At 47.7% G+C, this 25,715-nt stretch overlaps 2 protein-coding genes across 2 annotated transcripts; both read right to left on the reverse strand.

The window, feature by feature from the left end:
* Positions 1-16,384: 16,384 nt before the first annotated feature.
* On the reverse strand, positions 16,385-17,854 carry LOC120653915 (gamma-glutamyl peptidase 3-like). Its single transcript, XM_039931584.1, has 2 exons — positions 17,177-17,854; positions 16,385-17,095 (listed from the first exon to the last, which is right to left on the reverse strand). Exons 1-2 carry the CDS (start codon positions 17,765-17,767, stop codon positions 16,520-16,522), a joined length of 1,167 nt encoding a protein of 388 aa, XP_039787518.1. The 5' UTR covers positions 17,768-17,854; the 3' UTR covers positions 16,385-16,519.
* A 2,038-nt stretch (positions 17,855-19,892) lies between these two features.
* On the reverse strand, positions 19,893-21,309 carry LOC120654837 (gamma-glutamyl peptidase 3-like). The gene has a single exon (XM_039932500.1). The coding sequence runs from the start codon at positions 21,163-21,165 to the stop codon at positions 20,110-20,112; it is 1,056 nt and encodes a 351-aa protein (XP_039788434.1). The 5' UTR covers positions 21,166-21,309; the 3' UTR covers positions 19,893-20,109.
* Between the last annotated feature and the right edge of the window lie 4,406 nt (positions 21,310-25,715).

Here is a 25,715-nt window from a genome sequence, read left to right on the forward strand (position 1 = left end):
AGAGTCAGGAAGCTGTAAGGACAATGAGACCGCCTACTACGAAGAAGGATTTGTAGAAGCTCATCGGCAAAATCAACTTTGTCAGACGATTTATCTCCAATCTGTCTGGGCACATCGAGCCGTTCATGGGTTTAGTGAAAATCAAGTATGATGCTGAGTTTCGCTGGGGGCAAAACAATAGAAGGCTTTTGATGAAATCAAGGAATATTTATCGAAGCCTCCAGTGTTGGTTCCACCCCAGCAAGATAGGCCTTTCTACGTGTACCTGTCCGTGGGTGACACTTCCATTGCTTCAGTATTGGTTCAGAAGCACGACGGCCAGGAGAGGGTGGTTTTCTACCTCAGCAGGCGCATGTTGGACACCGAGACCAGGTACCTTGAGATCGAGAAGCTTTACCTCTGTTTATTCTTTACATGCACAAAGCTTCGTCATATTTTGCTCTCGGCGGAAACGATTGCCATCTGCAAATCGGATGTCATAAAGTATATGTTGTCGGCTCCAGTTCTGAAATGCCGGCTTGGAAAGTGGATGTTTGCATTATCGGAGTTCGATATCCGATATCAGCCTGCGAAGGCAGTCAAAGGACAGGCACTGGCGGATCTCGTGGCAGACAGGGTCAGCACCGATATAGCTGCACTGTTTATACGTCCCTGGGCCATGTTTTTTGACGGATCGGCATGCGATGATGGTTGCGGCATGGGAATTCTGTTGGTGTCACCTCGAGGGGTGACTTACTCTTTTTCCATCAGGATGACTGCTCCATGCACCAATAATTTAGTAGAATATGAAGCCGTGCGCAGAGGGATGGAATTACTCCTGGAGGCTGGTGCAGAAGCAGTGGAAGTATTTGGGGATTCGAAACTGGTGATTTCTCAGCTCACGGAAGAATATAAATGTGAGAGCGAGGCTCTTTTCCCAATATGGATGCAATACTGTGAGTTGATGTTACAATTCAGGTACTAATTTCCACTAGATACGCAGAACTCTGAACAATGAAGCCAATGATTTGGCACCGATGACTTCCGGTTACAAGGAAACAGCCGATGGAGTTGATGTGGAGGTTCAGTTTCTAGAACCTGGAGACTGGAGAGCCGATATCTTCAATTATTTGAAGGATTCGGCTCGGAGGGCACCCAGAAGGATAAGACTCAAAGGCATGAAGTATGTTCTGATTGGGGACGACATGTTCTACAGGACTTTGGAAGGGCTGCTACTTAAATGTTTGGGACCTGCAGAGTCGAATCGGCTCTTGCATGAGATTCATGAAGGAGCCTGCGGCACTCATCAATCGGCTCATAAGATGAAATGGTTGATTAGGCGATCGGGATATTACTGGCCTACCATGCTTGAATATTGCTTCAAATATTACAAGGGATGTCAGGCATGTCAGAGATTCGGCAAGATTCAGATAGTGCCGGCATCAGTAATGAATCCTATTGTTAAGCCGTAGCCGTTCAGGGGTTGGGCCATGGATATGATCGGCCAGATTAACCCGCCGTCTAGTAAAGGTCACCAATGGGTGTTAGCTGTTATAGATTATTTCACAAAATGGGTAGAGGCGGTACCCATGAGGTCGGTGGCATCAAAAGATGTGATCAATTTCGTCAAAGAGCACATCATTCATAGGTTTGGGATCCCTCAGACCATCACGACCGATGGAGGGTCGGTCTTTATTACGGAGGGATTTAGAAAGTTTGCCGATGACACAGGGTTCAAGCTGATCAGATCATCTCCATATTATGCCCAGGCTAATGGACAGGCTGAAGCATCCAACCAGAGCCTTATTAAGCTGATCAAGAGGAAGATCGATGAATATCCTAGGTGTTGGCATGAGGTGTTGTCAGAGGCTTTGTGGGCATATAGAATTTCGTGTCACGGATCCAACAAGACGTCACCATACCATCTGGTCTACGGTCAAGATGCTATGTTACCATGGGAGATCACGGCCGGATCAAGGCGTGTTCAGTTTCAGAATGATCTATCGGCTGAAGAGTATGCAGCCTTGATGAATGATAATGTGGAGGATCTTATAGAGATAAGACTTTGGTCGCTTGAGAAAATTAAGGAAAACAAGGCTAAAGTTGCTCGTGCATACAACAAAAAGGTCAGGCCAAAAGAATTCCAGGTTGGAGACTTAGTGTGGGAGGCAGTGTTACCATTGGGAACCAAATATAGAAAATATGGCAAGTGGTCTCCAACTTGGCACGGGCCGTACAAGGTTGATCAGATTTTACCTGGAAATGCATACATGCTTGAGGAGTTGGATGGTGTCAAGTTTTCTGTGGCTGTCAATGGCCAACACCTCAAGAAATATTTCCCGAGCAAGTGGGACAGCGAATTACAAAAGCCGATGAAGCCCATCTGGCTGCATTGCAATAGGCCAACACGTTGAGTTGGCCAGTAAAAAAAAGAAATCATGAGAGGCCAACACGTTGAGTTGGCCAGTAAAAAAAATCACGAAAGGCCAACACGTTGAGTTGGCCAGTAAAAAAAAGAGATAATATATGAGAAGCGAGACAGCCGATGTGTGACCATCGACTAAAGATGTTTTAAACAGTTATAAGTTTCAGGTTAACGGGCAATACTAAATGTTTCTTGAGCCTATCTATTAGTTCAGGAATTCTTCTATGGCATGGATGGCTTCTATGCGGACGACGTCTGCTCGTGCAATGATTGCTTCGTCATCCTTGTCATCGCCTGTTACTATCTGCCGACTCAAGGTGCTTATCTCTGCAAACTCTGCTTGTATCTGCTCGATCATTTCTTGGGTTTCTTGTTTGGAGTTTGCAATAGAAGCTTCCTCGGCCTGGATGAGTTTCTTGGTTGTGCAGACCTTTTCTTCGAGTTCTGCCAACTCTTTCTTCAGGAGGTCGAGTCGGTTCATGTTGGCAGACACGTAAGCTTTGATATCTAGAGTTGCCTTCTTCTGGTTGAGGGCATTGCACTTTTGAGCAATGTCAGCTTTCAGAGAGACTTGAGAACGACGTGCTTCTATTCTTTGTTGTGCTCTATTCACTTCTACTCGGAAGAATGGAAGATTGCTGGCTGGCCAAAGCTTGATTTGCAGTGGCTCCGGAAGTTGGGATTCTATTTGCTCGAAGATGTTCTTTGTTTCGCTGGAATCACCAACTAGAGCAGTAATTGGAGTAGAGAGCAGACGCTTGATATTCTGAAGCTGATTTGTAATTGTAATCGGCTGTTGTGGTGATTGCATTTCTGCATCTGATGCATTTAGACCCATTGATGCTGGGTCAAAGGAGAACAGGTCTGAAATGTTGAAGCCCTGCGATATAATGAAGATTAGTTGGGAGCGAAGTGCATTAATGGAGTGATCAGCTGATTTAAATCGGCTCATAAAGTTACCTGTTCTGAACGAGAAGTGATGATCGGTTCAAGTGCGACCGATCCAGTCGGTTTGGAGGTGACAACAAGGGCTTCGATTATGTCAGCCTGTTCGTCATGCACATCCGTCAGAGCATTGGAAGTTTCAGTTGCTCCAGTGTCAGCTTCATGAACGATGACTTCGTGTTGTACTGGGCTACTAGTATCAAGGATATCTTCAACTGCGTCCTGGAAATAAAATTACAGTCAACCAGAATACACATATACGCAATAAGGAAGAAGTTTTAGAAAGATGAGTTACCTGGTTGGTGTTAGACTCTGATGGACTCGGAGAGCCTTGTGCTGATTTCTTGATCACTCGCCTCGTGATCATCTTCATTTCTTAGTTAGAACTCGGGGGGCAACACTAGCAGAGGTTTGTCTTCGTTTAGAAGCCGACTGAAGTAAGTTTGGCTGAGCAGCCATTATTACTTTCTTCATTGATGGTGATCCCTTGCAGAAGAGGACATCGGGAGCAGTTGGGAGAAAGTGGAATGGTTCCCCGTTACTGGTCACGGGTTCTGGATCATCTTGTTGCTGTAAGCAGGGTTTGCAGGATTAGTCAAGTAAAGGGATAGAGGACTCAGAAAGGATGAGTACACAGATTCAGTACCTCTTCCTCGGGGATTACATATTCAGGATCAATTTGCTGCAGTCGAGGACCTAGAGCTTTTCTGAAGACATGAGTTTTCCATATTCTCCACCATGTGTAGAAGTCGATTCAAAAAGGATTGAAGGATAGATCGGCAGGTATTAGAATGTGGAGGTTGTCAAACATGCTGTAGCATCTTGAACTGGTGAGACCATCAGGCAGATCGGCTCTACTCTCCACCAAGTGGTGAATATGGAAGTGGGGAGGGACTTGTCCTAAGCCAAATTGCCGAGCTGCAACGACTAGTTGATAAGTCTCATATACTGGTTTGATGATTCTATTGGAAGTACTCATGCCAACAGGGAGAAAGCCAGGTCGAATCATCAAGGAATATAGATGCCGAGTGCTGTCGTCATCGGCAAAACTATCCAGTCTAAAGGCAGTTGGGTTCTCAAAAGCTTCAGATTCAGTGAATGGAAAATAGAGTGGATTCTCTAGACCTTTGTAGAAAACTCTGAACCAGTTTGTTGTGTCTGTTGGATTCAGTTTGCTGCCAGGGAGGCTGAATAAGGCTTGGCCATAGCTAGTGCATCTAATTAGCTTGCCGTTTTTGTCGGGAAAGGAGTTCTTGGTTAGGCTTTGAAAGTTTGGGATTTGATGCTGAAAGTAAAGTTGTGCCCATAACTGAATAAACCACCAAGGGCCTCCAGTTCTGAGTTTCCTTTGATTGAGCAAATTGGTGGTCATTAGGTGGAGACATCTGTATGTTTCTCTGAGGAAAAGTTTGCCTAGGCCGGTGCGGTTACCATGGGCCAGGTGGTAGGCCAAAGGAAGGCAATTCTTAGTTGGAGCTAAGGACCGCAGAAGATAAAATGTTCTAACCAGATATTTAAAAAGGTTGTGTGTTCCTTTTCAGTTACTGGACCTTTTGTTTTCATGTGCTGGTTCATGTAAGTGCCCCAGTTTGTGCAGTTTGCCTTGGATGAAAGTTTAAAGGGAACTTCTGCCATTTTGTGGGCAGCAGAATTAGGGGATCCAATATCTAGGCCATTGATCATGGTAACATCTAGCAGAGTAGGGGTCATGGAACCATGGCCAAAGAGGAAACAGTTCAGGGCATCAGACCAAAAATAGCCGATGGTTTTCAGAAGATTCTCATCTTTGTCAATGGGGGATAATGATAAGCTAAGTGCATCGGCTATGTTCAATTCCTGCCATAAGGGCATATAAGATTTTGCTACTCTGTTGTACCATGTAGTCCAGCTCTCAGGGGGGTTAGGCCAGGCTCTTAAGCAGTCGGCCCAGAGGTTCAAATCAATGTTTTGACTTGTGAAATGGATCCTATTTGCTTCACAAGAAATTAAATATGTGGGATTTTCATGAGTTCGTGGGCCAAGACAAAAGGATTTAGGATTGGAAGGATGCGGCAGAAGAATGTCTGACACCTGAAGTTCAGAGATTCAGAAATTTACAATGTGGTGTCACATTTCAGAGTTTAATTTGTTGGAGGCTCAACAAGCTTGAAAAAGTCAAAAGAGTAGGCTGAATATTACCTTCAGGCCGAAGATTGCCGCTTCATTGATTGCAGAATTCATTGTCTGAGCTGCAGAATCCGCCATGGTTCAGATCTGCTGACTTAGGGTTTGGTTGTTTTGTGGGGTCTGATTCGAATTCTGGATGATTTTGCGAGTTTTGCAGGAATTTATGGAGCGGGGTTCTCGAATTACGCTCGGACTTGGAGTGTCTATTACGAGTCAGATTCAGCGTGGAAGTGGTGTTCTATTCTTATGCGGATTGCTTCCAATTTTGAAATCCATCGGCTTTTCGACATTAGTAAAGCCTGATACGATGCCATCAGCTTTTTTGGGTGAGATTCAAACAAACGAGATAAAGAAAAGATTTCATTAAAGGTTAGATTTTTTACAAGCAAGAAGCCGATTTGACAAAGGATAATTCCTTCGGCTTTACAGTCCTACTACTACTCTACTACCTACACCTACTACTCGTAGGTACCTAGTACCTACGGCGCTTGGGGCTTCGAGCCGGTGCATCTCCGCCGTCGCTGTCATCATCGTCGTCGTCGTCATCATCGCTGGCGCCGTCGAAGGCGCTGCTTCCACCGTCGGTCTCGGCGTCATCGCTCCAGCCCCCGCAGCCGCCGCTCTCCTCCTCGCTGTCCTCCTCGGAGGACCCGAGGAACCGGAAGGGCTTTCCGCCCATCGGTTCATCGTCGCTGGAGGGGGAGCCGATCTCCTCTTCCGAGGATGAATCGGCTCCATCCGAGGTGGAGTCTTCTTCGCTGTTGCTCTCCAACTCCTCCTGGAACAGGAGTTGGAGGTCTTCGCCTTCCGTCTGGGGCTCGTCGTCTTCGGAGGCGATCCTAAAGTCGAACTCCTCTGCATCCCAATGCAGAGGAACGAGCACCTCGCATGCCGCCGCCGGGTTGCACTGCGGCGTCAGCTCCCGACTCTCTGGAACGGAGTCAAGGGAGGAGGCAGAAAGGTCCGAAGAAGAAGGGGAAGAAGGAGGGGAAGGAGAATGGCCGATGGTGTTGGAGCCGGAAGAGGAGGAGATCGCCATGGCTACTGGCTACTGAAGGTTGGGGTTTTTTCTGTGCTACTTGGCTTTGGGAGGAAGATGAGTTTGCCATGAAGAGAGCCGATTCGGGATGAGATTAAATAGTAAAAGATGGAAGACGGATCGGCAGTTTCACATTCTACGAGGAGCCAGTTGCAGAGACGTTGCGTCTTCCTTGGTAGTTGCAGCGGTTTTTAATGAGTATTAACGGGAAGATGAAGCAACGGAGTGGTTTTGAAATTATCATTGCCAAAACCAGTGGCATGTGTTATCGCCATAAATTAACAGGGTTAATTAATGGGCCGTAAGCGAGTTGGGCTTGAAGTAGAAGTTTAAGAAGGCTTGTAAATCGGCTCCTGCGCGAGTATTTGGGCCATGTGGTCCATGTATCTTTAGATTCAGTTTAGATTAGAGTCCATTTTGGACGCGATTAGGTTAGATTGTTTCCCAAGTCTCCGGACTATAAATATGTACCCTATGATATTCGTAAGAAAGAGAACGTCATCACATTTCGCAAACAACAACTCTCGGCGCACCGCCACCCCTAATTCTAGGGTTTCATCCAAGTAAGCGCCATGCTGCCCTGATCGCTTCTTGCGATCAGGGCAGTATTGTTCTTGCTTTTACCTTGGTATTACTCGTACTGAAGAGTTTTTTATGGCGAGTAATGCTAGTTATCTTGATGTTTGTAGCATGATTTTTAGTAGATTTATCATGTTCTTATTGTTTACCATCTACGAATATCATGTTTTTTCTCTATGTATTCACGCTTGATCTTAAGCTAATTCTCATTGCAGAGGGTTAGTTGCGTAGAGTTAACACCTTTCTTTTTTTTCTATCTAGTAGATCCGATCTGTTATGGTTTGTTCTTATTTTATAAGGATTGGCTCAATATCTGTTAGGTTAGGCCCTGCAAACGGATTGGATGTTCCGGTGATGTAATAGATGCTTTATTTTAGCCTTAATAGGGATTGTTCTGGGAATCGGCTCTCGCTAGTTCTTAGGCCTCTGTTTTGGGTTATGGTTTAGTTATCTGTTGCGTTCGCTAGGCCTAGTTACGTGTAGGATGTTCCGATCTAGCAGTGAGGCTTTTACCGTCATGGATTAGATCAGCTAGATTTAATTGAAGCAAGTTTTCCATAATTATTTGCTTTATTCATCAATATCTGGATAGATGCAGATCCAATCTGACACCGGGACTCGATCGGCTCTTTTAAGCCGATGCAAGAGTCGTCCCGGGGAGCCGACCACGGCTCGGACTTACGTTTCCACATGTTTGTGTATGCAGGCAATTCGTCGCAAGGACGTTCGCACCTTACATTCTCCGGAATCTTCGGCGTGTGCCGGATTGCGGGCCGTTGTCCGAGGAAGCAGTGCCTGCCAGCGCCCCGGCGACCTCCCGGCTCTTCGTGTTGCCTGTCGCTACTCGCCGGTGGGTTTTGACCGACAACACCACGATACCTGAAATAACCGAAAACCCCGAAGAACAGCTCAGTCCAAGCATTTTCAGTCAGCCCAACCCACCAAACCACTTTACCTTTCCCAGCCCAGCCTACCAAACCTCTTTAGCTTCCCATCCCAGCCCACCAAACTAGTAACCCGACGCCCAGGACTTCGTCTCCCACCATCCCACGCACGGACGCGCCGCCAGCCCCATCTCCTACTCAGTGCTGCCCAACATCTCTCCATCCCCCCCCTTCCATCTCTCCGCCGGAGCAGGCGGCCAGAAGCGAGTCCGCGCCCGCCGAATCCGACTCCTCCATGCCCCGACTCCAGCAGTCCCGATGGTGGCGGCGGCGGCGGCGGGTGGACCTTTGGCGGCGGCGGCAAGAGGCCAGAAGCTCGAGTCTGCGTCGCCGGTGCCAAATCTGCCTCCTCTCATGGCCCTGTCTCCCGCTCCCGGCTCCGCAGTGCTGCAGGCGGCGGCGGCGGGTGGGACTTCGCCGCTTCGGGCCTTCAGTGGTGGTGGTGGCGGCCGAGTACCTGGTCGCACGGCACGCCTACTCCGCCTCGCGCTGGGAGCGCAGAGCCGCGGGTGCCAGTGGCCGGTCGGCCGCAACACATGCGGGGAGGGACGGCGTCGAGCTCGAGCGGCGGCATTGCACAAGGGTGGTTCGGGTTGTTCGGGTAAATCCGAACCCGAACCTGAAATGTCGGATACCCGAAATGTCGGGTTTTGTTTATTTCGACGAAATCTCATGTTAGAGTTTTCAAAACCCAAAATTTGAAAAATCCGACCCGAAATTTTCAAGTAGCCCGAACGCCCAAGCCTCGACAGATTTATCATTTTTTATCTTTTCTTTTATATCCCATTTTCTTTTTTCTCAACAATTCTCGCCTTTTCTACTCAAATAGTTTATAAAACTGTTGTAACCTATATGAGAACTAATGCCGTATCACGTGAACCTTATTGTGGTACTATTTACCTATATATATTAAGGGAACATATCAGGTGCAAATCAATCTCTTCGTGCAAACCGTGCAAACTCAAATCTGGGCTACTGGATCAACATCCAAGGGGCATGGGGGATTGGATAATTTTATGGTACTATCTACCTATATATTATCTACAGTTGTAACTGTCGTATTGAATCGAACATTTGAAGTGGTTATGTAATTTGTTATTCCCGCTTTTTAAGTACCAGTTTTCAACCCGTTGTCGATACGCTTCCGATCGATTTGTACCGAATCTGATATCCCGCACAACCGATTCATTTTTTCTACCAAGCTTTTTTATTTCCTTTTCCGTTTCTGAATAAAAATATGAAAACAAAAATGATTAGAGTCTTCTTCCGACCGATCCTGACCGTTTTCATCCCTAGCTAGCTAGGGATCCCACACTACTAAAAAAATGATTTAATGCGACCTTTTTCTTAGCACCTCTTAGGTGGGCATAAAAAGTAACTGTCTCTATTAATGCCCAGCATTAACCGAGGTGGTCATTTATTATTAACCGAGATGGTTAAGAAAACCGCCTGGCAAAATCGATTAACAGAGCCGGTCACTATTAATATGATAGTCTCTGTTAATACACTTATTTTCGAAGACGGGTCGGTTATAAAGGCCCGCTTCAGTTAATGGGTCAAGCCAAATAAATACTCATATACTCGAGCCAAACCCTAACCACTCAATCTCTCCCTCCCTCCAATCTCTCTCCCTCCGTCCCCGCGGCTCTCTCTCCCGCACTACTACAAAAAAAAAGGATTAATTGTGACCCTTTAAAAAGGCCTCAAGGCTGGCAAGGAAAAAAACCGCCTAAGTAAATGTCTAGTTTTAACTGACGCGGTCAGTACTTATTAAACAAAACGGTTACTACAATCGCCTCTCCAAATATATTAACAGAGAGAGTCACCGCTATTAATCGAGATAGTTACGACAACCGCCTCTCAAAATACATTAACCGAGACGATCATCGTTACGCAACCGCCTCGGTAAATAAAGCCCAGCCTATTTACCCAGCAAGCCCAATTAGGAGCACACATATACAACTATTACCCTTCCCAACAAACCCTAACTCTATCCTCTCCTCACCCTTCTCCTCTCCATCTTTCTCCCCAAGCCCCCCTCGGCCCTGTCGTAGGCGGCTCGAGGCCGACCCTACTTTAGCGGAGCGCGGCGCAGCAGGAGAAAAGGCCGGCGGCCGCGGGCGGGCCTGACACAACGGTGGCGGGCGCGGCGCATAGAGCTCGGAACCGGCGTCCCCGCCGAGCGCACGGCCAAGGCGGCCGGTGGCGGCGGCAGCCTGGTGGAGGCGCGGAGCGCGGACGCGGCAGCGGCCACGGGCGAGCGGTGGCACGGAGCGCCGAGGCGGCACGATGGGCTCGCTGGCCGGTATTGGGCTCAGCGGGCTTTTTCATATCTTTTGGTTTTTTCTAATGTATTAACAGAGGCGGACAATAAACCGCCTCTGTTAATGCTTATTTACGGTGACGATATATTAGAGACGATTAGGTGTGTCCGCCTTCGTAAATCATTTTCAACCGTCTCTGATAAGATTTATGTAGTAGTGCCGCGCGGCTCAGATCCGTCGCCGCTCTACTCGTGCCCGCTCTCCTCCGCTCGTGCTCGACGGCCGCTCTCCTCATGACCGCAGTCCCTCCCTCCCTCTGCTTGTGCTCGGGAACCGCGGCGGGCGGCGCCAGACGGGGCGGCCGCAGGCGGTCGTGGCAGATGGCGTAGGCCGTGCGTGGGCAGGCGGCGTCTGCGCGCGGCGGGCGAACTGCGGCTGCAGCGAGTGGCATCCTAGATGGGCCTGGCGGGTCCGCGATGGGCTCAGCATGCTAGTCACGTTTTTTTAAATTTTTTTATTTAATTAACTGATGCGGACATATACCTGACTCACAGAATAGGTTATTTACCGTGACTTTTGATATGAGGCGGTTGTAAAAATCGTCTTTGTTAATCACTTTTGCCCACCCCATTTAAGTTTTTTTAGTAGTGCCATCACTTTCGATCCGCATCAGGCCCTGTTTGGTTTGGGCACTAGCAAATGTAGCACAAATTTTGACCAATAATTAGAAATACTAAATAAAGTCAGTTTACAAAACTAACTCCACAACCCCAGCGCTACTTCGCGAGACGAATCTAATGAGGCATTTGATCACATAATTAGATGATGATTACTATAGCATACTGTAGCCAATTATTAATTAATTATCGTTATTAGATTCGTTGCGAAAAGTTACACTCATCCGTGAAGTGATTTTGCAAATAAACTTTATTTAGTACTCCATACATAAAAAAACCGTGGTAGTAACTAGCACAGAGAAACCAAACCGCGAGTCCAACGATTTTCCATCGGTGCTTGCTTGCTGACCTGACCGGACATGTGGAATTTGCCGCTGCTGACCGCTGAGCTGACAATTCCAACCAAAAAAAAAAGACCGCTGAGCTGACAATTCCAAAAAAAAGACCGCTGAGCTGACCGCTAACCCGTTCGACGGGCTTGAAAAATAAACACTGGACTTGCTGTTCGACTAATCGACTCGACGTGCCAATCCAGCACGAGGCAGAAAAGTTTGAACGCTCCGGCTCATCGTTTGATCCCAGCCTCACTCTCCAAAAGTATGCCGTCGCCTGCCACTGCAAGGAACCAGAAGAGACTTTTTTCTGCCTGCGATTGCCGGGAAGGCATCACTCACAGAAGATCGACGACAAGAGGGAAATTATTGTCAGAATCAATATCGCCCGAGACGTGGACCAGCAACCTTCGTACAATACAACGAGGCTGTGTTTAGTTCGGATTTTGGTATGTAGCATATTTCGTTGTTATTTGATAATTAATATTTAATTATAGACTAATTAAGTTTAAAAAATTCATCTTGTATGAAATAGTTAGACTATGTAATTAGTTATTTTTTCAACTAGATTTAATGTTCTATGCATGTGTCTAAAGATTTGATGTGACGGATATTGTAGGAAATTTTTTGAAAACTAAACATAGCCTGAAGTTGCTGGAAAGGAATCTCCAAAGTGCCTGCAACATCAACAAGCCAACAACAGCCTGCAACGTTGATGGTTATGTCTGAACTCCGAAGAAGACTGTTAACAGTTAGTTACTCAAAAGCAGAAAATTCAATGTTTTCTACAATGTGGTCAGACCCTTTTGAAGGCTAGTTTTCAGTACCGAGAGCCTCAAACAATCTCCACTACTACAAAAACTAATTAACAGTGATCTTTTTTTAGCAGCTCTGAGACGGGCTTAAAAAATAACCGTCTCTGTTAATGCCCAGCATTTACTGAGGCGGTCACTTCTTATTAACCGATGCAGTTACAAAAACCGCATCGCAAAACTCATTAACATAGACGATCAATGTTAACATGACCGTCTCTGTTAATACTCCTATTTTCAGAAAGGAAGCAAGAGAAAAGAATTATTTGTCCAGTTCCTAGTGACCAATCACATACAGCTTGGGCTGAAGATTTACCTGGGTTAAGTTTCATCATCCTGATCATCTCTAATTAATTAAGTATCCAACTATTTCATCAGGGGTGATTTTGTCTGAAATAATTGAAATAGATTAGGCGAGGAGTAAACATATTATCACACACGTATAACATCATAATACATACAGTCGAATGCAACTGCAAAAAAAAAAAATATAACATATGCTCTATATGCTCATGCTCCTGTAATGGGCTATTTGTAGGTCTACATTCCGACCACTAACAGCAAACAAATGCGGTAGCAGACTTACCTTAGATCCACAGGAGAGGAGCACTGGCGACCTTCAAACATCACTCGCCGTGCCGTCGCCACTTCTTTCGGCCGCCGCCACCAGGGAACGGGACAGGAAAGGGATGTGTGGTCTGGGGCCGGTGGAGTAAAAGGATAAGACAAGGGTACGGGAGTCTTTTCGCACACGCTGTCCACGCTGGCCAGCCTACGTGGAGCGCCACGTCGACAAATTTGGCAAAAGATGATGAAACCTTCTCTCTCCGGTGGCAAATATGTAGGGCATTTGTAAAGCTGGCATTTTAATGCTGGCCGTTCGTAAGGATGGCAAAATATTAAATATTCCTAGAATCTGTGTTAAGTATGAACGGCACGGCAAAATTAACTGTTTGTGTGGTGGGCCTAGTCCTCGTTGTGTTGGACCTCTGATTTCTTCCTTTAATTTGTCGGGAATATGGATGAGTGGCCTGCTGCCCAAATTTTGTTGGGTATGGCTGATAGAATTGATACCTTTAAAATGAAGTGCGGTCATGATTTCTAAAATGAACTGATTTTTTGAAGTGGCAACTAACATAATTTATTGTTATTTTTAGTGTAATTGGTATGAAATTAATTGACAAACCATTTTACATGTTTGCTAAACTATGGACATATAAGTTATTGCTCATCCATGCATGTGTACTTAATCTGTATAGTTGCACATGGTATGTATGTTTACTCTGAGACAGTTTTTCATATATTTATAGTTGTGCAGTAGTGTAATTTAGAAGTGTATATAGCTGTAGGTCGTTTATGATTTTCGTTAGGTAATTCTATACTTCTGTACCATCTATTGCAGAGAAGTATATATATAGTGAAAAAAAGGATTGCTGATGCTACATTCATCATGAAAAACTATATTTAATTAGTATCATACTTACCAAATTTAGGTCCAAAATCGCTTCAAATCCTGCTGAGCATCTCATTTATCATGCATATTGTTCCTGACCATGAAATTGACATTATAAAAATATGATTTCAAACATGAATCTAGCTCAAATTCTTGGCCTAATTTTGGTCAATAAAAGATTTGGATACTCGGTTGCGCATGCGCCTTCGAAAAAGAGGAGGGACTGGTAGGATAAAACATAAATGGTTGATAGAATTGATACCTTTAAAATGAAGTGCGGTCATGATTTCTAAAATGAACTGATTTTTTTAAGTGGCAACTAACATAATTTATTGTTATTTTTAGTGTAATTGGTATGAAATTAATTGACAAACCATTTTACATGTTTGCTAAACCTTGGAAATATAAGTTATTGCTCATACATGCATTTGTACTTAATCTCTATAGTGGCACATGGTATGTATGTATGTGTGTTTATTTACTCTGAGATAGTTTTTCATACATTTATAGTGGTAGAGTAGTGTAATTTAGAAGCGTATATAGCTATAGGTCGTTTATTTTCATTAGGTAATTCTTAACTTTTGTACCATCTATTGCAAAGAATACATAGAGTGACAAAAAAAAAGGATTGCCGATGCTACATTCATCGTGAAAAAACTAATTTTTAATTAGTATCATACTTACCAAATTTAGGTCCAAAATCGCTTCAAAACCCTGCTGAGTATCTCATTTATCGTGCATATTGTTCCTAACCATGAAATTGACACCATATAAAAATAATTTCCAACATGAATCTAGTTCAAACTCTTAGCCTAATTTTGGTCAAATAAAAAAAGATTAGGACATTCGGTCACGTACACGCATTCCAAAAAGAGGAGGAACTCGTAGAGTGGTACGATAATATATATATATATAAATGTTTGCCCACCATAAATTTCAGCACATCCAGACATTTAGGTCTCCTCCAAAGGTCGACTCCAAGCTAGCTCATGCAGTTTTTTCCTCTGACGTGGAAGAAAGAGAATGATGCGCTAGCGCGCCTACAACTACAACTCTACAAGATATGGGCTCGCACAACTCCCATAAACCCCCAGTCTGACCAACTGACCCGTATCCCTTTAAATACTATGCATCTGTTGATTTTTCTTTATTTTATTCCCTCTCACATCCACATGAACCGGCTCTTTGGCCACATCTTTGGAGACGGCCTTAGGCTATCCGCAGTGGGTACTCTACCCTTTCCTCTATCCGATTCTGAAGTAAAGTTTTAGCGTAAAAACCACCGCAGCGGCGTACTGCATCACGAACAGTAAAATTGAGGATAGCTCCGCTTCCGCCAAATCTACCGAGATAGAGGGCGTGCGCTACCTCGCCTCCGGACCCACTCACAACCGCCTCGCGCCCGGACCTCCTCCTAGCAGAGCGTCCACATCCGGCCAGCCGCACATCCGCTGTTCCCCCGCTGCTTCTGCGCCCCGCCGCGTGCCCCCTGTCCTGCACCGCCGCCGCCGGATGGGGACGGAGCTCGAAGCGAGCGCGGATGTCATGAGGCCACGAGCTCCAAGGGACGGCGCGCGAGCGCGACGGCATCGGAGGTTGCGGAAGAGGAGCTCGTGCCGGTCCACACCGCACGAGAGGTCGCCGAGCAGAGGACGCGCGCCGCCACCTCGATCCGCCGCACGGGAGCTTGCCATGGCCATGGCCCGCCTCCGCGCCCCGCAGGCGCGTGCGTGCTCGATCTGCTGCCGCTATGTCGCGCACAGGCCGCCTTGTCGCGTGCCCGCCGGCGAGGGAGATGAGGGAGGGAGGCGCCGGCCGCCAGGGAGGGATGGAGGTGGGGCAGCGCGCTGGGCGGTGAGGGGGCCGACGGAGTTCGAGGTGAGGGGCTGTGAAGCTCGCGTGGAGGGAGGCGTGGCGGAGAGGTGCCGGCGCGCATGGAGGGAGCGGCGGCGGAGAGGCGCAGGCGTGCCGCGGCTCCGGCTCCCCCGCCGCCGGCCGGTCTAGGCCTCCGCGCGGCAGCCTTGCACCCGCCCCGGATCCGCTCCCGCCTTGTGCGTTTCGCGGCCGAGCCGGCCCTCGCGCCCCGCGACAGTGGCTCCTCCACCGCCGGGCGAAGTGGCCTCCGACGAGGGGGTGGAGAGGAAGCGGAGGAGGGGCCACCGCGCCCCGGAGCCGCCGCTGCGCGCTGCTCCCTCCTCCCGGTGTGGATTCAGCCGGCGCGGCCATGGATGCGGCGAGGGAGGGGGAGGTAGGGGGAGGAGAGGAGGGAGCGCCGGCGAGAGGGAAACACAGAGGGGAGAGAATGGGAGGGAGGGAGGGGAGGGCGCGGGGGAGAACTGGAGGGAGGAGAGAGAGAACGGGGAGGGAGATAGAGTAGTAAAAAAATCTGACATATGAGTCCCACCTCGTGGTAGTTGATATAGAGTAGATATAGATGATGAATGGGTGCAATGAAACTGAAGATAGAGGAAAAAAATCTTGATGACTAAGACAAAATATTTTTGTTAGAGGATGAGTTTAAAGTACGAGGAGTGCGGATAGACTTAATGTTGTGCTCCTGTTATTTTCCTGCAGCGAGAGCTGCTAGTACAGTGTCGCCGCTGTATCGTGGGCATGCATGCAATGCCATGGCTGGGAGCCTGGGACACGTCACCAATCATGCAGAGAAAAGGCACGTGCCAATTGACCGGTACTCGTAACAGAGTTTAACTTTTCGGCAAAATTTCGGTTTTTTTTTCGTTTCCGCTAGTTGCCGGGATTCGAAATTTCGGTATTTTTCGATATATTTCGTTTCAAAATTCAAAATTCAACAAATTTCGTTCGAAATTCGCCGAAATTCGCCGAAATTCCGGAACGGAATTCTGTTTCCGCCGATCACCGGGATTTCACCGGAAAACGAAATGGTTAACCCTGACTCGTACTAGCGCTGCAAGCCAACTGGACCATCGGAGCGGCGCCGGCGGTGAAGCAGCCGGCGACTATGGCGCGGTTGCTCATCACCTCCGGCGCGGGTTCCTGCGCTGGCGTGGGGCGGCCGCTGCTCCGCCGTGCCCAGTTTAGGAAACCCTTGCAGTGCGCCGTCCAGAACGCGCGGTCCGGCCCGCCGGTCTCCGCCACCGTCCGCCGCGCGTCCTCGCTGACGCTCGCCGGGATGGCGCTCTGGTCAGTGAGGCGGTCGATGAGGTTGTGGAGGATGTCGGTGGTGTACTCGGGGTGGCCCTGGATGCCCAGCGCGTGCTCCCCCACCGCGAACGCCTCCACGCGCGTCTTCTCCGAGTAGGCCAGCACCGTCGCCGCCGGCGGGAGCTCCCACACCTCGTCCTGGTGGACCTCGATGACGGAGGCGCTCGAGGGAAGCTCACCGAGACCTCCGAGGAACTCGAAGCCCTTCAAATCTTGCGCGAAGGTCACCTTCTTCACCCCGACGTCCCATCCATTCCGCGCCTTGCCGATCTTGCCCCCTAACGCCCGGCACAAGACCTAATGATCACAGATTCCAGACACGAAAGGAACATCAGAAGGAATCCAATCAGCACGTACGGCATGCTCCAGCTCACTCACTTGGTGTCCGAAGCAGATGCCGAGGACCCGCTTCTCCATAGCGTGGAGCGTCTGGATGAGCGCGCAGAGGCGGGCGACCCAGGGGTCGTCGCCGTACGCGTCGTGCGGGCTGCCGCTGACCACGAAGCCGTCGTACGACGCCAGGTCCTCCGGCGCCGGGAACTCGCCGGCGATCACGCGGAAGCAGTCCCACCTCTCGCCGCCCTCCTCCCCGGCAGCGCCGCTGCCGCCGAACGCGGCGACGAAGACGCTGTAGTACCCGCCGTACACCTTGCTGGCGTACTCCGAGTCCCACAGCGCCAGCAGCAGCGCGTACCGCCTCCTGCCGCCAGTCCCCGCGGCCGCCGGCTTCGCCGTCGTCGTCGCAGCTGTCATCGCCGGTCTAGAGGAAGCCATGCGCACAGCTGATCCTCGGATCGTTCCAGCCTTCCAGCACCAGGTAGCTGTGTGTTTCGAGCTCGCAATTGCTCCGATCTGCAGGTGCTCCGATTTATGCCTCGCGAGCGCGCGTAGTAGCCGTGGATCGGAGATGGGGCTCGGGTCACGATCACGGATCATCGCTTGCGAAGAACGTGAGCTTTTGTTTAACATATCGGGCGCCGCCCCGACGAAGTGGGCCTCGTGCGAACTGCGTCTCGCCGCGGCGCACGGGGACCCGCCGGCCGGCCACGACCACGACGCGCGCCGGCCGGGATGGAAATGGAATGGAATCCGTGGGGAACGACGCGGCCGAGCATGCATTTATGTGCCTTTGGCGGCCGGAGACTCGGAGATTCGGGCAGTTGATTACGGGAAGGAAAGTAGGAGCTGATTGGTTCGTTCAATATGCCGGCGACCGTGCAGTTACTTTCGTTCTGTTAAGCAGTGTTTTTCTTTCACACCAAATCAGCATCAGTCATCAGCCAGCAACCAACCAACAATATTTTTCTCTTACAACAAATTAGCACCAGCTATCAGCCACAGCCAGTTGAATTGTCAGTTGATCGAGTAACACGAGACTGTCGGAAAGACATGGTTGGCAACTTGGCATTGTTACTTATGCGTGATTAGGAGTTGAGGGCATGTCTGCTTCTCACTTTCTCAGTATAGGGTCACAATCAGTTGCCACATCACACGATGGTGTCGCCAAAATAAACAACAAAGAGGTCAGATCAACGAAAATGAAACCTAGCTTTTTGGCCTGCTTTTGCCTACGGCCGCGTCAAATGTCAAAAGCCAGGAGACATGTAGGCACGGCACTCCTATTAATAAATACTAGTGGTACAATATCATTCAATGATTCAATCGTGATTAGGCATTCCGTTTGTGGTTATTTTTGTTAGGTATATCAAGTATGACTGTAGCTGTTTTATTGGCATGCACTATTGTGTTGATAGCTAGCTTGGTAAAACGACATGAAAGATACGATATCTATCCATATGGTTGAGCATTTGGACTGCTAGTTGTTGGCATGAGATCAAGAAGTAGAACAAGAAGATCCATCTTCCAGTGGAGATATAATTCATGGAGTTGACAAGGAAAAAATTTGTAATGTTTGGCTGACTGTGTGCCAGTGGTGCAGCTGTTGATTGATAATTTATTAGCCTATAGAATAGAATTTCTTTTTTGAGGGCGATTAGCCTATAGAAAGTTAGAAACAGGAGTGCAGGACATGCCATCAGCTTGTGAGTAGTAGGGTCTCGATCAATTAGGTTGCTGAATCACGTCATGGTTGTCAGCAAATTATATAATTAAACAACAAACAACTCATCAGTGGAAACTTGCCCTGCTTTAACGTGCCTAAATCGCTGTCAAGGACACGCCAACAATGAGCGGACACAGAGAACCTCCTCTATATGATATACTCCTACTATTAGTGGTATGAAACATCTCCAATGATAATAGTATGAAACATCGTCTCCCATGATTCCATGAAATGGAGGATTTTTTAAGCGAGTATTACCCTTGTTACGGTGGATTATGATTTTAGTGATCAAATGATAATATATTGGGAGAAGTCTAGTTTACACCCCCCGAACTATCGCATAAGTCCGATTTTCAACTCTTAACTATAAAACCGGATAACACATGCCGTTCAACTGTCAGAACCGTCCAAATTTGACCTTGGGTGGTTTCCAAGGTAGTTTTACATTTTATGAGAATTAAAAATATTCAAATTTAAACTTAAATATTCATAAGTAATTCATTTTGATCAAAAAATATGAAAGGGGTATTAAAAGTTTTCTAAAAATGTAACCTATCTATATATTGCCATGATACATCTCAGTAATTCAGATCAAAAAATTTTATTTTCATAATATTTGTTTACTTTTAGTTAAGCCTATTATTTTTAAATAACTAAGCTTCAAATAGAGCAATTGTAGATATGTCACACTTTTAGAAAATTTTTTGTACTAGTTTCATATTTTTCTGATTTAAAGTGGATTAGATTTTATTTTTATAGATCTAATTAGAATTTTAACTTTTTTAGAAAATATAAGACCACCTTGAAAACCACCACAATCTCCAAATTTGTACGGTTTCGATAGTTGGATGGTCTATACTATCCGGTTTTGTAATTGAAGGTTGAAATCAGACGTCGGCGATAATTCGAGGGTGTAATTCGGACTTCTCCCTAACATATTTAGTGGAACTATCACATTTCTCAAATATATATGTTCGTAGGTATCATATATAGATACAATATATGAGGAGTCGTCAAAGCGGAGACCTAAGATTGGATTCAATAGGCAAGATCCGGCCATTGTGATTATATTGTTAACCAAGATAAATTCAATACTCTAATAAAATCAAGAAGAACGGTGCAGCGGTATGGTGGGGTGAAGTATCATGAAGTTTGTACACACCAAAGTATCTAGAACCATATTCAAGTCAACGCCTCTCCTACCATGCGGCGAAAAGGCTGCTACTACGTACGCGCAACTCCAGCAAAGCTAGCGCTGCGAGCCAACAAGTTGACCATTGGAGCGGCGGCCGGCGGCGGCGCTACCGAAGCAGCCGGTGGCGGCGAGGCTGGTCATCATCACCTCCGGCGCCGTGTCACGCACCGGCGCAGCAGGCCGCGGGCTGCTTCCTCCACCTCCGAGAAACCGCTTGCAGAGGCCCATCCAGAACGCGCGGTCAGGGCAGTCGGTGACGGCGAGGCTGGTCATCATCGCCTCCGGCGCCATGTCACGCACCGGCGGAGGCCGCGGGCTGCTGCTTTCTCCACCTCTGAGAAACCTCTTGCAGAGGCCCGTCCAGAACACGCGGTCAGGGCCGCCGGTCTCCGCCACCGTCCGTCGCGCCTCATCGCCGACGCTCGCCGGGATGGCGCTCTGGCCGGTGAGGCGGTCGATGAGGTTGTGGAGGATGTCGGCGGTGTACTCCGGGTGGCCCTGGATGCCTAGCGCGTGCTCGCCCACCGCGAACGCCTCCACGCGCGTCTTCTCCGAGTAGGCCAGCGCCGTCGCCCCCGGCGGGAGCTCCCACACCTCGTCCTGGTGGACCTCGACGAGGGAGGCGCTCGACGGGAGCTCCTCGAGACCTCCCAGGAAGCCGAAGCCCTCCAGGTCCCGCACGAAGGTCACCTTCTTCACCCCGACGTCCCACCCGTGCCGCGCCTTGCCGACCCTCCCGCCCAGCGCCCGGCACAGGACCTGGTGGCCGAAGCAGACGCCGAGGACCCGCTTCTCCATGGCGTGGAGCGTCCGGAGGAGCGCGCAGAGGCGGCGGACCCAGGGCTCCTCGCCGTACGCGTCGTGCGGGCTGCCGCTGACCACGAAGCCGTCGTACGACGCCAGGTCCTCCGGCGCCGGGAACTCGCCGGCAATCACGCGGAAGCAGTCCCACCTCTCGCCCTCCTCCCCGAACGCGGCGACGAAGACGTTCCGGTACCCGCCGTACACATTCTTTGCGTACTCCGAGTCCCACAGCGCCAGCAGCAGCGCGTACCGCCTCCGGCCGCTCCCGGCTGCCACGGGCATCGTCGTCTTCGCCGCCACCGCCATCGTTAGTTGTGGGCCGGGCTTGCTGTGGACAGAACACAGAAGCTACTCGATCAGCTAGTAGTAGCTAGCTATTCGAGCTTCGATTCACACTCTGAGCTGCGTGCTTCGGCCTTCGAGTTCTTCGAGCTTGTGAACTGTGATGATGCGAAGCCCTCGGATCCGAGGCTCCTATTTAACTTGCCGCGATGCGCGTGGCCGTGGAGCTGGCTTCTTCTCCACTCTCCCAGGACTAGTCACGGACTCACGGTCGCTTGCTTGTGAAGCACGTGGACTTTTATTATAACCAAAGTACCAACAAACTTTCCACGCCAAAGCGAGTGGGGATCGATCATCCGGTACGCGCGCGCGTGCAAATTGCGGCGAACAGGAACCGGAAGCGGCGGACACGGTCGTCGACCCGGCCAGCCGGCATCAGTCCAATGCCAATAGTAGAAATGTCGGAGTCACGAGCACTAAATGTTATAGGGGCCTTCCTAATTAGCGCGCGCCCCATAACGGTTGCTGGCAATTCATTGGGGGTCGCTAATTTACGGTCGACCGTACGGAGCCTCTCCGTACGGTCGATTTTCAGACATTATTTTTTTTGTCATTTATAGTAAGTTTTTTGTCATTTTTTGACGAAAAAAAATTAGAAAAAATTTGGAGGAGCAGCAAAATTTTCAAAGAAAAATTGGAGAGAGAAAAAAAATTTAGAAGAAAATCAAAGAAAAAATGAAGAGCAGAAATTTTTTTCAAAAAAATTGTACGAAATAAATTCAAAAAAAACAAGAGAAAAAATTTACATAAAAAATAAAAATCTCAGGTAAAAAATGAAAAGAAAGAAAAAAATGGAAAAAAACCGTCGTCCTCCTCACCGGCGGGGGAGCGCGCGGCCCAGGGAAGCGGCGGCCGCCGCATCCAGGGAGGCGGATCTGGCGGCGGCGGCTCCGGAGCGCGCGGCGCGCGGAGGCGGATCCGGCGGCAGCGGCGGATCCAGCGGCTCGCGGCGGCGGGGAGCTCGGATCCGGCGGCGGTAGCGCTCATGGAGGCGGCGGCGCTCAGTAGGGGAGGGAGCGCGGCTTCAAAGGAGGAAGGGAGAGGCGGCGGCGCGCGGCTGCGGTGGCGGGGAGGCGGCGGCGCGCAGAAGAGAGGAAATGGAAGGGGACCGGGGGGAAGAAACATAAGAGGAGAAAGGAGGCAAGAGCACGGGAGGAATGAAGGAGGAAGACTGGTGAATTATTAGGGTCACCCACGTGTGGTCGTCGACCGTGAGGAAGGCTGCTCACGGTCTCGCAGAACCAGCATCAGGCAATTCATCAGACAGCGTTCGCGCTGTTCTACTGCTACATTCTTTCCTTAATCTCTTTTGTGGCTTTCCTTTAAAATCAAGGTGGACAATGAATCTATAAGGCTAATCTCGTAGGAGTGTTATAGAAGTGTCATGGACATTAAATTTGCTAACATGTACCAATAGTATGAGGAAAGAGGAGAGAAAAGTGTCATGAAATGTGAGAGAAGTGTCATCACCATGACACTCTACTGGCACAGTTCTCAAGTTTACAGTCTTGATAACCGTGTCGATGACACTCCCACTGAGACTGGCCTAACTAGCCGGCTCCTGCATGCGCACTCTTGCCCCTCGCCGTAGCAAATACGTGTCTCCACACTCCATGCTATACCATCCACTAGGACATCGCGGTACTCATTTGTTTTTACCATACAATATAAAAAAATACAAATAAAAGTGTAACACGACTTATATGAACATACACTATATATAAAATATTTGTGAACAAAAATCATTTCAAAAAGTTGTACAACAAAAAAATACATAAACTTATATATCTATAAAAGAACATATTTTATGTTCATAAGTTGTGCATAAAAAGCAAAAAAAATATGTATATAAGTTTTGCGATAATAAAATTTAGGTTCATAAGTTGTGCAGATAAGTGTTTGGACAAAAAGATTATGATAAAATAGAAGCAAAAATGAAGACCGAACCTTTTGAATAAAATGAGATAAAATAAAAAAACATGCTGGCGGCTGGGGAATATGCCGGCACCACACTCAGGATGCTAGGGCTCGTCACGTAAGTTTGTTGCTGCCGCACAACATAGGAGCACTGTCACGTGAAAAACTAAAAGCTATTTTGGGAGCCACGTACATGTACAATAGCCCGAGCCACCGTGGTAGGAAATCGTGCGCTCGTACGCTTGCTAGCGCACGCGTGTGGAGTTGGATTTCCGATAGAGTTATTTATGAGAAGAGAGGATAGAGAGTTTTATAAGATGGTAGAGGAATGCCATAAGTGCACAATTACCAAATTTTCAGTCTTGGATGCTATAACACGCCCCATTGAGATTGACATCAGTAGCATCTCTCAGAGCTAGTGTGGAAGGAGAGTAACCGTTGCCTTATGCCATCCATTCTCCACCTGATGACTACTGGATTCCTTCTCGGTTTTCTAGTGCACAACCTTATTAGCCAAGTGAAATTTTAGCCTAAATAAGGGTCCAGTTCGAAATGGAAATGAGTTGAGCTCGAGATTTGTAACTATAAATCACGAAACAGAAAAGCAACACCATACTTTAGTGTACAATTAAATAAGCATATTTTACTTTAGTTTTTTTCGAAAATTTCGTGCATTAAATAACCAACATAATCTCTAGCAAATGCCAATATAGATTTTTTACAGATAACCTAGAGTTTACACGCCACTAAATCTCCACCAAAAGTCATCGGTTAGCATAGCTTAGCATTCAATTTTCGCCAAGTCTCAATTTCAAAAGCTTACACTTCTAAAATCTTCCTTTGTGATAACATGAAATGGAAAGTTTGTGACAAGTGAAGAACATGATTGTGTTCAAGGGATCAGATCAAACACATCAAAATTCCCTTCCACTCGATCTAATGTAAGATCCACTCGAACTTGACAACATGTTCTTGTTTCTGATCAGGGATTCTTGTGACATGATCCCTCTTGTCATGTTCTTGATGGCCTTCCTTGGTACAAACATCGTCTATATGAGTTGCCTTTCCATTATACAAACTTTCATTAGTGTACCTTCTTCTGACCTCAAAACCTACATGACCATGGTGTTCTGCCCAAATTCCACTAACTCTTAGGCTCCTAGCTAAGTTTATGAAAAAGAAGAGAAAAGTTTGTTTTATCCCCCCCCCCCCTAAACTTGTCACCGAATCTAAAAAACAACCTCAAACTCAAAAACCAGAAATCTTGCAAACCTCAACTTTCAATTCCGATCAAATTACCCAACTTGACCATTTCAAAGTTGTTTTCTATGGTGGTTTTGCTTATGTGGTAACATGACCCACATGTTGAAGTCCACCTCATCGAATGTGTGGTAGTGGACCCCACTTGTAAGAAATTTATTCCCTCCTTCTCCTCTTTCTCCTGCCCTCTCTTTTCTGCTCCAAGATGGCACTTATTGGGCGCAGAGCTCTTAGGTAGCACCTATGGAAAATGAACACCGATGAAGCAAAGCAAATCAACTGCAAATTGGCGGTCCGACCACCTTAGCAGAGGTTAAGCAGGTTGTCGAGGCGCTCGGTGCCGTAGACGGTGGCTCTGGCTGCAGAGGCGGAGGGGTCATCATCATCAGAGGCAAGACTGAGATTACATAGGTGGTGGATGGGGCAGGGTAGGGATGAACTAGTATGGGTCATAGGGCTGACATGTGGGTCCTATTACCACGTAAGCAAAACAATCATATTGAAACGGTGATAGGTAATTTGACCCGCTTGAAAGTTGAGGTACACATACGATTTTTGGTTTTAAGTTTAGAGTTATTTTTCAGGTTCGGTTCGGTGATAAGTTCAGGTGGTAAAATAGACTTTTCTTGAAAGAAAGAAAAAATAAGAAAAACAAATACGAAAGGAACTACGGGCCACTTTTGGCCTCTTAGAGGCAAAGCCTTGAGCCCATTTTGGATCCAAATCACGTTCACGCCCAACAATTTAGAGAGCCCACGATCTCGGGAGTACTGCCGTTGCCCCAAGGCACGGCCCATGACGGCCCTACCCACTAGACTTGGGGTCCGGTTTACCACTAGGGATGGCAACGGGTACAAACCCGTTAGAGATCACTAATCCAAACCTGCATCCGCCAGGATAAAATCGTACCCGTTAAAAAATCCATACCCGTCGCGGGTATGATTTCATGTCCGTACCCGTACCCGTACCCGTGCGGGTTTTTTTTTACCCACGGGTTTCCCGTACCCGATAGAAGAAGCAACAAAATTTAATAGAAAACATAAACAAATACACAATGCATTATAGCCAAATGAGTCTATGAATAGGTAATCATTGATGGGAATGAAAGTACATGAGCCTAAGTCTCTCTTAACATGTGATTGAATCTTATTTTGATACAAGACCTTGTGACATTAGTATTTTAGGTTATATATTGTCGGGTTTATTGTACTCACGGGTTTGCGGGTTTGGATACTTGAAGAACAAACCCGCACCAGTAAACTCGACGGGTACGAAGTTTATCCCTTTAAGAAACCCGCGGGTATAAAATTTAGTCTATGCTCGCACGCTAATAGAGC

The sequence above is a fragment of the Panicum virgatum genome, chromosome 1N (assembly GCF_016808335.1).
Source record: "Panicum virgatum strain AP13 chromosome 1N, P.virgatum_v5, whole genome shotgun sequence".
Classification (NCBI taxonomy): Eukaryota; Viridiplantae; Streptophyta; class Magnoliopsida; order Poales; family Poaceae; genus Panicum; species Panicum virgatum.

What these genes read in the sequence shown, in the direction of transcription:
- LOC120653915 (XM_039931584.1), bottom strand. Translation starts at nt 17,767, where the DNA reads ATGTTAAACAAAAGCTCACGTTCTTCGCAAGCGATGATCCGTGATCGT. An exon ending in GCATCTGCTTCGGACACCAA is followed by an intron (nt 17,096 to 17,176) that starts GTGAGTGAGCTG and finishes TGTGATCATTAG; the next exon opens with GTCTTGTGCCGGGCGTTAGG.
- LOC120654837 (XM_039932500.1), bottom strand. Translation starts at nt 21,165, where the DNA reads ATGGCGGTGGCGGCGAAGACGACGATGCCCGTGGCAGCCGGGAGCGGC.